This window comes from Colias eurytheme, chromosome 15 (genome assembly GCF_061535395.1).
Source record: "Colias eurytheme isolate Ceu_HAF_F1 chromosome 15, ilColEury1 Martin Lab GWU primary, whole genome shotgun sequence".
NCBI lineage: Eukaryota > Metazoa > Arthropoda > Insecta > Lepidoptera > Pieridae > Colias > Colias eurytheme.
In genome coordinates, this window is record NC_142994.1 from 6,326,083 (window position 1) to 6,338,556 (window position 12,474).

The 12,474-nt window shown below is 31.2% G+C and overlaps 1 protein-coding gene across 1 annotated transcript; it reads left to right on the forward strand.

The window, feature by feature from the left end:
- The first annotated feature begins 698 nt into the window (after nt 1-698).
- Nucleotides 699-2,758, forward strand: Mp20 (muscle-specific protein 20 transgelin). Its single transcript, XM_090110297.1, has 4 exons — nt 699-810; nt 1,102-1,313; nt 1,622-1,742; nt 2,270-2,758. The coding sequence occupies exons 1-4, from the start codon at nt 781-783 to the stop codon at nt 2,459-2,461; spliced, it is 555 nt and encodes a 184-aa protein (XP_089966423.1). The 5' UTR covers nt 699-780; the 3' UTR covers nt 2,462-2,758.
- The last annotated feature ends 9,716 nt before the right edge of the window (nt 2,759-12,474 follow it).

Sequence of the window (12,474 nt, forward strand, 5' to 3'; positions counted from 1 at the left end):
TAGAAATGATGGAAGATACCGGCACCTTTTAAAATTTTAATAATAACATAGAAATATTTATTAAAATAAAAATAATAATAGGTATATAGATCATTGGCCGTTGTTAAGTTTGCCTACCCATAGGTATCTATGAAAGTTACTTATCTATACACATAACGAATTGTGTTACACTGATAAGACATTGCGTCTATTTCCAATATAAAATTAAAATAAATTAAAAATATACCTTTAAAATGATCGATAGAAGAATCTACGAAAATAGTGAAAACTTGTAAGTTGGAACAGTAGATATACCTGTTGGAGAATTCTGCAGTGTCTCGAATAAGTTAACAGTTAATTTCGGTCTTTAAGCGTGTTATGTATACCTACCTAGGAACTGAGTTAACAATAATGGAATATCACTCCAAATAAAAACATTATGATAATCATTTTTGATGAAAAATAAAAAAATTCAAAATTTTGATTACATTTTAAAACTTTTTACTCGTAGGTCTTCAACTCTTTATTCCAAGTAGGTATCATAAATATGTTGATTGTGAATATTGGAACTATTTTCATAAGATAATTCATGTGTAACGCCTTCAGCTAGAGGCTGTTGAGTCAGAATCATATTTGTAGCGGATTCGACATCGGATGGCGTAAAGTATTCATAAGAGTTTTCCAGAAGGGCGCAGCCTCACGCTCTATAAATACGTGGCATTAGCTTTCAGGAGTTCAGTCTATCGGTGCTTTTTGCGGCGAACTAACACATTTAGAAGCCAAGCAACAACAAACCAGAAAATGTCTCTCGAACGTCAAGTACGCGCTAAGGTGAGAAAATTTTTTAGAAAACTACAATAATTTATTTTAATAATTCGCCTTGACATCTTTACGATCTTTACGCTCATGTATTGTTATTTACTACAATTTTTTAACCGCATATACCATGCCAAGTGCCAGCGTTTGTAATAATTTAGAGAAAATTATTTCTTTGTTCCGAAGTCATTATAATCAGTAAATAATAAAAGGAACCTAAGTAATACAAATGCAGTTAGTTACAAATTAGTTTAAAAATTCTTTAATTAATAATTTACAAGCTTAATAACACTGGAAATTTTACAGCTCGCTTCCAAGCGCAGCCCTGAACAAGAGAAAGAATGCCAGGAGTGGATCGAAACCATTCTTGGTGCTAAATTCCCCCCTGGCGAGGCGTTCGAAGATGTCCTTAAGGACGGAACTGTCCTCTGCCAGCTTATCAACAAGATCAAGCCTGGATCCGTCAACAAAATCAACACCTCTGGTGGACAATTCAAAATGATGGAGAACATCACCAAGTAAGTTAATAAGATTGTCCTCAAGACTAGCCAGAAATAAAAACCTCACCTCAAACGCAACCTCATAAAAAAAAATTCAAATTCCACCAAAAATTATTTCAATGCCGACATTACTATTGTGCTCTACTATCTTTATATGATGTAGTACTAAATATTGCAAAAAGAAAAACTCATACGAGAATGGAATAGGCATAACTTTTCCTTTTATTTTTTTTTTCTTATGAAAGTAAAGTTTTAGTAGTTTTTACTACAGCCTAAAAATAGAGATTAATGAAGCAGAAATTTCATATTTTTTTCTTATATTTCAGCTTCCAAGCCGCAATCAAAGCCTACGGCGTCGCTGACATAGACGTCTTCCAAACTGTGGACCTTTGGGAGAAGAAGGACATCGCTCAAGTAGTCAGCACACTCTTCGCTTTGGGCCGTGAGGTAAATATGGATTTATTTTTTTATTTAAAATTATTTAACAAATACGGCAAGATAAATGGTAATGAATTAGTATTTGGCAAATAAAACCCTTCAATAGGAAAAATAAAATAGTTAATAATATTGCATTATGGTAAAGTTATGTAATCGTGAAAGATATCAAGAAGAGGTCACATAAGTGCAAAGTGCAAAGCATCACAATATCATAGGAAGTATAAAAGACCGAGTCAGTTATTTCAGTACGATGATGTTAATGTAAATATTTAAACTACTGAATTCATATCCTGCCATAAACCCGCATTAGTATGTTGAATCATAATACTCAAACGACGCGTTTACAAAATGTTTTCTTTCAAGACATGTTTAGAATTTGAGAAGTTGAATCGTTGCCAACAACCGAGATTTACGACCTTTTTGCAACATTACCTCACTTTTCACAAATATCCAAGGTCACGTGTGTGAACCGAGGTTGATCGAGGTTATTACATAAATATTATTGGAACTTTCCTTTAACGTGATTTTTTTTGTAGACTTACAGACACCCTGAGTTCACCGGTCCTTCCCTAGGCCCCAAGCCCTCTGACGAGTGCAAGCGTGACTTCTCTGAAGAAGTGCTTAGGGCTGGTCAGACCGTGATCGGTCTCCAGGCTGGAAGCAACAAGGGCGCCACCCAGGCCGGCCAGAACCTTGGCGCTGGCCGCAAGATCCTCCTCGGCAAGTGAACATTGCGCGGGGACACAGTGATACTAGTTTTAAGAAAATTTTACAACATTGTGTGAACGTGGACGCTATGATAAGACTGTTGGATCATGTATCTAAATACTAGTCAAGCGTGATGTGTAAGATTGTGAGTTCTCTTGTTTGTGGACAAGATGACCTGAATATTACCAAAATTACCTGGTAATTACGTCTTATACTTCCATATTGCGCAAAATTGGTTTCGTATTTAGAATTAAGAAATTATATGATTTCCATTATAATAATATAATATCATTTTTTAATAAAACACTATTTATTTACTTTGACTTTTTATTGAATATACAAATTATACCAAAATAATTATTTGGCTGTATAGTAAAAAAAAAAATTACAAATACAATTTAAAATACAACATTACATTATACAATGCTCTTGCTTATAGTAATGAATCTATTTTATGAAAACGGAAAAACATGAACAACAAAGTGAATTTAGATACCTATATTATAATTACGTATACATTGACAAAAAATATAATGACGAAAAATAAATTCAATTATATAATACAAGAACCTAAACAAGAATATACATAGAGTAAATGCAGACTAGACTACAATAAAATAAATGTGGGTATAACATAATACATCGAGATTGCTTTATTGTTTTAATCTTTATAACTATATGATCTAGCTAAGTAGCTAGTAGACAAAAGACATCCATAATTTTAAAAGTATTTCTATAAAATAAGTACGTAGTTAGTAGTTACAATATATTATGTTATTTACAAACCACTCGGACTGTCTCCGCCTGGACTGATAACAATAAAATAAAATATAGCCTATTAAATAAGGCTTTCTGCTGGTGAAAGAATTTTTCAAAACGGTCTAGTAGTGTTTGTCTAGTAGTTTGTGTTGATACATTACAAATATACATAAATAAACACAAATGTTCCTTCTATATATGTATAAGTTTATATTTGGTTAGCAATTATTGCTGAAACTTTGATGTCTAAAATCAAGTCACACTTAAGAAAAATAAAAGCAGAGTATTCCAAACAATTACTGTTATTTCTTTATAAGTTCTTCGTATTATATTCGTAATAGATTCTCCTATCAAACAGGCTGTAAAGATCTTAAAAAAAGAAAAAGTACTTTCCGTACACAATGTTTATTTATTTATTAACAATTATTTATTGTAATGTAATGATGTCCCGCTGAATTCATTCATTTTTATCATTATTTAACAAATATCGTAAGATAAATGGTAATGAATTAGTTTTGGCAAATAAAACCCTTCAATAGGAGAAATAAAATAGTTAATAATATTGCATTATGGTACTTAAAGCTATGTAATCGTGAAAGATATCAAGAAGAGGTCACATAAGATACCTACTGTGTTATACTCGAAAATAATAAGACTCTACATTCTACAATTATGTTAATGCTGAGTAGATTAGTCAAACATGGCTCTTTATCTCTTTTTTAAAGCAAATCAAAGATATCTGAAAATTATAAGCACATTATTATACTGATTTATCAATTATTTTAATTTTTGTCCTATCTACATTCTACACCATACGACCTATGCATACGACCATACTAATTAATTAGGCAAGATGTTGTTTTAATACATCTACTAGAGGGCGCCTTCCTAAATCACTGCACGCGCTGTGTTTAAAACTCTAATATATTTTACAAATTGGCACTAATTTGAAGTATTTAAAATAGTTGCAAGTAATAAATGTTCTAAAGTGACAGGTTAAAAAATATATATATGCATCTTTCTTATATATAAAATTCTCGTGTCACAATGTTAGTCTGCATACTCCTCCGAAACGGGTGGACCAATTCTCATGAAATTTTCTGTGCATATCGGGTAAGTCTGAGAATCGGCCAACATCTATTTTTCATATGTACCACGGGCGAAGCCGGGGCGGACCGCTAGTATGCATATAAAAGTTACACCTTAGAAAAGAGTAAAGTTGGAAAATAAATTTTAACGTTAATTGATAGTTTACATAGGTAAATAAATATTATAAATACCGATAATGCTGACGTGGTGTTTGTATGTCGTGTATAATAAACTGCGAACATGTACAATATTATTAGAGTCATAAATATAAAGTGTTGTAGAGTTGTCATAACAGCTAATAGGTAGAATTATCGTAGACGTGTTTTAGCTAGTAAATTTGAATTGAACATAACATTAATTTTACATATAAAAAGTGTAATAATATTAAAAACACAATGTAACACAGCAAATCTATTGGTTGCTCTTTTAAAATCACGTCAATGAAACCTTTTAATTTTAGATAATATGCAGATATATATGGCGACAACTCTCCATGGATTTTCATCTTCCATATAGGCTCTCTGAACTAATACTTTTTTGGTACATAGGTACGTCTTCACTTCTATCCTACAATATGTTATATTTTTTATACAATGAAAGGCCGCGCTTCAACAATAAAGTACCTAGTGAACTCATTTTTCCACCACAGTTTAAACAATAACATTATTTTCATCAACTATATTTCAATTTTGTGATCATAAAATATTTTATTTTGACCTTTAAAATACCTATTATTAAAATTTTATTTAATTCAACTTACTTACCTATCTGTAAAAAAAACAAATGAAATGTTGGTATGATAAGAACTAATCTTGTGAATAATAAAACTCTACATGTTAAAATTGGTGTTTAAATATGTTAGGAATGTGATGCTTGTTTTAAAAATGTTTTATAAATATTTCTCATTTCTATCTCTCTATTAAAAAGGAAATTTCGGAAATAGTAAAAAATATATTTAGGAAACCAATTAGCTTTTGGCGACAAAGTGGCATGTCGATATTTACTTAAATTATAACTATCTAGTGCCAGAAAACGATGAAAAATCATTGCCAAGCAATTATTATAATAGACACATTAATATTTCAAAAAGTCCAGAGAGCTATTCGTTCTGGAAAAACTAAATTTGTTGAACAAGTAAACACCGCTTGGCTAATATTAGCCCGCCATCTGGTGCCGAAATCAAACAACGTGCTCTATATCTCGAAATAACGACGAGCGTCGTTACGACGTAAATCGTTAAGAATCTAGTACAACGATCCCGTTACTCTCGTTATAGCGCTCCGAAACCTGAAAATAGGATTGAGCCTGCCGTTCTCGATTTCAGCGTGGGAAGGTATTAATAGAAACGGCGATGTTGAAGCCTGCCAGTCGGGTGCCAGCCGCGGAGCCTTTCGCACTGATCACTCTGCTCACAGATGGCGCATGGGTTCGTCCAAGAGTATTTAATTCTCTTGGCTGCCGTGAGATGGAGTTGTGCAAGGGCTGGCCCTACTAGACTGTAAATAGTTTTAGTGTTAGAAACGAGATGGAGACACAAGTAAGTATTTTGGAAAATGTGTATGTCTTTTGTTTTGTTACCTGTCAAATTATTTTTGTTTACCGGCAAAATATAGAGCGGTATATAATGCCAAATTCAGTATCTAGATGACTTTGTGAACGTTGTTTTGCTATACTATGTTTATATTTTTTTGAGATGGGTTATATTATTTACCACTTAGGAGTATATAAAGAAGTTACCAACAGATTATTCCAACCGAATATACAAAAAAAAATCCTTTTAAGTAGAATTTTGGTTACAAGAAGAGAAAAATATATATTATTCTTTTAGTTTAGGTTTACAAAAAAAAACTCTATTAAGATGTACCTAATAGCCTATGGGCGAAGAGGTAAAATAATTTGTATACATTAAAAACGTTTTGCAAATAGAGTTTGATCGTTTGAACATAAACTTAGTACTTATAATATTATTTTTTTAATAATGCAATTAGACATTTTCATATTGTTCCCTCTATAATATCAACTAAGGACGTTTAATATCTACTTCTTTTCTCGAGAAAAGAAGTTTTAGACTAGAAAGAAGCGTTAGACTTGTTAATCTTAACCATTCTCGATCCAATTGATGAAAAGTTCATTGAAATCGGTCCAGTCGTTTAGGAAGAGTTTCTAAAACACTAGTACATACCAACAGTGAACACACCGAATTTTCACGTTAAAGTATTTTTGACCCATGCATTTCATTTAACAAAAGAAATCTAAATTTTCTTTTTTCCATTGTCTACACAACTAAAATATGGAAACTCAATACGATTACATATGTTGCATCTATTTTAAGGAATTCATAAGAAAACTAAATTGATGCGTGTCAGCGTGTTGGTTGTCCGTAGTAGGAACACATGCGGGTTAATTATAGCTCCGATTGCGGAAAGATGGACATTATACCTACCGTTACTAGCAACTCGCTGCCACTTTTCATTCTTGATAAATAAGATTCAACTTTTGTAATACATATATTAAAAATATGGAAAAAAATAACTTTGTTTTAACAAAATATTTTCCTCTGACATATAATGCGCTCAATTTGTATATTTTATATACTTCCTTGTTAAATTATAGAGTGAGTGGACAACCAGCCCCCCTGGATTGAGATTGACGTAATCAATCGTCGTCGTCGTCGTAATCAAACGTCAATCTCATACATTCATAATCTATTCTATTGAACTTTACGCTAATAGAAAGCCACTTGTCTAGGGGGGCAGGATGTTTTCGAACTAAAATATACATTTTTAATTTTGTACAAATGAAATAAAAGTATGTAAACGTTGATCATTATTTTGCCTCTTCTACTTTTCTTCAAGTCATCCTACTAAATAAAAAATAAGAAATTCCCAGATACACACTCAGCTCCTTGGTTTCATAATCTAGTTGCTCTGCCCTAGATGTTTTCAAGGGATACATTCACAAAATATATAGATAGAAAAGACGTTGCGCTTCATTACATGTTTAGCTATTTAGCTATCAACCACTTGATTAATCGACCATTACTACACACTATATATTATATGAAAGTAAGTTTATAAATAGATTAATGAGCACCATTTTATCTTGCTTGACATGACTGACTAATAATAGCAGACATTAGTAAATAGTCATGTAATCATTATCCAAAATAACGAGAAGATCTTGACGACATCTTCGATTTTATAATATGTGAAGGTATATTTATAATCCTCTGCTGAAAATAGAACAAACTTCAGACGACGTCGACGTCGATTTTTCTTAAAAATAATGAACATTGGATTTCATTAGGCAATTTTATGGCGCAACGGTTTCAATAAACATCGAAAGCTCATTTTATAATTATTAGTACCTTAACCTAAGGTATACATCCGTTATTTAATTCTTAAGAACTAAATGACGCATTGACTGTTGAAAAATGCGTAATAACATAATCGAAAAATAAGGATTTCCTGTGAAAAAGTTATTGATTACATATTTCAAAGGATACCTAGTAATTTTCTTAAACAGGTTAAGACAGTACCTACATTGTTTTCATTTTCTATATCTACGTTCTATGTGAAGAACTTTAATTATTATTAATCGCCAAGCGATATACTGGGATCCTTTACTCGTTTTTGCAATGTAAAAGTTACTTTGTAATTTGTATAGGTATAGTATGAAACTTCTTCTAACTGAATTAAAGCCGACTCCAGATATAATTAAGTGCGTTTTCATTTAAGCTTTTAAGCTATTTATTAAGCTTACTAGGAAACGAAACTTTTAGAAATGTTCATAGATTTCAAAAAAAATATAGCAATTTCGTCTTCAAAGAACAATTTCATTTTGGCATCTAAATTTACATAAAGATATAAATGCCTCAACTCCAGGCGTCATGTTACAATGACTCAGGCACTTATCGCTGAGAAAAAGCAAGCAGTAATAATATTATTATTTGCAACTGGTTTTTATACCTACGCTTGCGTTGATAGATTTCCATACCCTAAACGTAGACATCGTACTAGCTATAAATTTTTGGCATACTCCAAAGTATTCTTTGAGCCGTAATTTGAATTTTAAATATGACGCACGCGCTGAGCGTGTCAGCGAGTTCAAGCCAGGTAAAATTCCATCAGCTTTTTCCAAGGCAGATTTGTCTCGTGGAATTTTAATTCTCCTTGGATCTATTATAGGAAAATAAAACCAAAGATTCAAAAATACGATCCAGATATTATCACACGTATCAAACCTATATACTATATCTTTATATCTTTGGTAGATAGATAGAGTTACTAAATCGTTAAAAAGCAGATATTTTGTATACTAGTGTAAACAAGAGAAATTATAGAACTGTGTTTTGGTTAATAGATAGCTACGCTACGATATAGATAATAATAGATAGATACGTATTTTTTATTATTAAAAACTTACAAGAATATATAAGAGATTTGTTTTATTTTTCGGTAGAAAAAATCTAAATCCGTCAAACAGATGTAGGTAAGTATAATTTTATACGCGCTTGCATTGAAAACAACAAGAGGTGCCAGCGCAAAATAATAAATTTTCGATGCTTGTTTTTAATGTTGTCGAGTAACGATATGTATCTTTGATTGAAATGATCATAGTATTAAAGTAAATAGTAAATACATACGTTATAAAGGAAGATATTTAATAATAATTTAAAATTTCTCAGTTATATTTTAAATGTTTGTAATTTTAAAATAGGTATACAATTGCTAAAAAAACTAATGTTGTTTTGGTGATTTAATATAAATTTTTTATCCAGTGCTATACTGGACTACACATGACCTACACGAATATATTTTTGACAACACCATAAATTTTAAAATATATTATCCACAATAAACTTCCACAGAATCAGCCGTCATTGTAATTAAAATGTTATTTTACTGCTGTAATCACCTTAAACTTCACGCATTAAATAGTAGAGTCTGAAAGCAGTGTCTGTAATTTTGATACAGCGTAGGTGTGACTCTACCTACGAAGTATGAGTAATACTCTGAAGAGTTTCAGTGTACGTTGAGTAACAGAGGGTTCCCATGTTATTTTTGCTCCTGCCCACACGCTTTTGCACAGAGATCCACCACACCTGCGAAGTGAGCCGTAAACACCTGAATGTTATTTAATCTCGATTCTACAACATTCCTCGCGTAGAGGCGTAATCGATTATTACGGTACGGTTATTTGAGCAGAAATCCATCGACAATCATTCAATCATTGAAGCTGGTTTGTGCTATGCAACAATATAAGAACATATTTTTTTATTAAATTCATATAAAAAAATGTTCAACCGGGATAATACGTATGACTATCTAAGTATGTACCTACTTCTACTTACCTACTGATTAAATTTTGCAAGAAGTAACAATAATAAATAACCATATAGGATTATAGTTATAAATTTAACATGCGTGTTTCATCACACTCTAAAATAAATCACAATTTGTATGTTTATGTGATCCGATGAAATTATTTAAACGCCAATTTACAAAGGATACGATCGTGACTGACAACTTGAATTTGTGCCAAATATAAAATTTTTCATATATTTTGGTCAAATTAAAATATGTTAATTGATAGTAAGTAGGTATATTTCACAAAATATTTTTTCATCAAGATAATTTAAAAAAATATATCGCTGGAAAAAATTACAAAGTTTAAATACGAAAGGGCTAAATAGTACCACAAAATTATACAGTAGTAATACTGGCCCGTTCAGTACTGAACTCCGAAGTAAACTAAATAGATTGTTTCGAAATACTAATAACTAAGATTTCCTGCTTCTAGCTACGGTTTTTAAAGTGAATCCTCATTCGCTACGGGGACAAATGGGCAAATAAGTAGTAAGATTTGAGCGCAGTCCTGTGACTCCTGTCTCTTACAAGTTTTACTGACCGATTTTTTAAGGACAAAAATATTTTCAGCCTACTATGTCGTGAAAGACATATAGGTATATTTTATAATGTCGGAATGCAGTTCCCGATGACTCCTTGATGGTACGCTTATGCGTTAACTCCAGTAACAAGGAGCCGGCAATCAATCCGGTAAAATAACAAGAAAAATCGATAGTTTCTATATATTATGTATATCATATAATCATCTATTCATAGGTATATTAATTGCCTTTTGCTATGTCTTGCAAGTTGCCACTCCATGGCGGATTATAATTAATTTAATTTTATGGACATTTTTAGTCGTTCTGATCTAAGGTCTTGCCTGGTCAACTGGTCAATGGTCTGGTCAACTAACTGAAGATTATAGTTACTTGTAGATTCCTACAGCAAGATGAAAATATATAATGTTGTATGCATTTGAAATTATTATAATGATTTCTTATTTGATAATGATTTATTATTCTTGATTATAATGATTTCTTAGTTAAAACACAACAGAACTATGGCCGAAAGTTCTGCTGCCTGTTGTGATTTAAGGAATTTTAAACGAATGAATGATGCACTTATATGAAGTAACAGCTGTTCATGCCATGTGACAATACCTTATAACCTACCTATTGAACAAATATGGTCACAGATTGTGCCGGCTACGTACATATAAGGAATTGCACCATGACACGACTGTGACTGTAGGTACTTACGTAATAACTTGACTAGTAAATTTGGATTCTATTTGATTTTTCTTAGAATAAATAGTATTATCACAGATAATATAACACTATACCTAGTGTTGTTTCAGATGAGTAATATATTTCGTAGGCATTTCCCTAAATCGTTTATAAATTTATAGATAATATTTATGAAGAAATCCTTAAATAAACAATAAGTAATCGGTTCGGGGATCATACCTCAGTTAGAAATAGTAAGTATTTGGTTAATGATATTAATATATAATAAGTATTTATACGATCTACCTTAAATTTACAATGTATCTGCAAAATGCACGTAAGAAGTTATTTTTGTTTAAAAAATATTAATAGTAAGGCAGGTGTGCTGAAGTTGGCAGGGGCATTATAAGATGTGACATAGCACTGGACTAATTGTGTGCGTAATAAAGAGTATATTTTGTTGTTTATTTCTGTCGTGATGAGTGCAAGTTCTAGGCATCACCACGATGACTGCACTGTGATAATATCGTTTTGTCTGATCGAAAAATGACAATGTTTATTGTGACAATTGCTCACTGTTGATTTGTGTATGATATGTCTTGCCAAAATTATGACTCAAACACTAATAGATTGTATATTTATTTTCGTAACATGTAACTGTTTTAGGCATCTGAGTCATCAATATTTTGTATATCTTATTTTATCCATTGAATAACCAATTAATTTATGACCTTATATAGACAAAAATGAAAGATCTCATAAATGTCCCGAAAGACACTGGAATTAACGGAATTAATATGAATACTAATCAAATTGGTGTGTAGGTAACCTATAATACATAAGATACAAGTATTGGTACTGCTACCTGCGTCTTCAAACTAGATTAAATATTACCTATGTAGCTTATTAATAAAAATTGAATCAAATACATGCAATTCTAATGCGTCGTAGAGATTTTTTTAGTCTTTGCTTTTAATTATTTTAATTATAATTAAGACAAGCGTTAACATAACATATCATCTACCTTTTGTTTCCTTAGGTAGGTTAGGTAGCTAATCAAAATATGAAATTTATTTTAAAGTTTTGAAAAATACAGATGCTGAATCACGAAGTCTGGGCGGATCGTTAATTATAACTTATATTACAAAGCTTTATAAAGATTTAATCAACATATAAATAATATAAATACAATCAAATCATTGTGTTAAAAATTTCAGTCAATAAATATCGGTTTCAATAAATATGTAACAAATTACGTGATAAATATAAGTGGGCACTGGGCTGACTTAGATTTTCAGCAATGTGAAGCGCATATTCTTGCTAACTCGACTACCACAGTTTGCTTTATTTCACTGACCTATATTGAAGTAAATTATGCAAGTGATTGAATCAGAAGTATAAAACGTGGGATTACTAAAACTCTTTCTTACATATCTTCATTATTAAGTGAGTAATGACGATGAAGTCTATAAAAATCTGTTTATAATAGAATGGCCATTTTACTGTAAATATTAGATTAGAGATTAAAATCTTCCTCCATTTAAGCACAAACTCAATATTTTACAATATTTATGTACAATGTTCATAAAAGGGTTGTATTAAATCTCA

What these genes read in the sequence shown, in the direction of transcription:
- Mp20 (XM_090110297.1), top strand. Translation starts at nt 781, where the DNA reads ATGTCTCTCGAACGTCAAGTACGCGCTAAG. An exon ending in AACGTCAAGTACGCGCTAAG is followed by an intron (nt 811 to 1,101) that starts GTGAGAAAATTT and finishes GAAATTTTACAG; the next exon opens with CTCGCTTCCAAGCGCAGCCC. An exon ending in ATGATGGAGAACATCACCAA is followed by an intron (nt 1,314 to 1,621) that starts GTAAGTTAATAA and finishes CTTATATTTCAG; the next exon opens with CTTCCAAGCCGCAATCAAAG.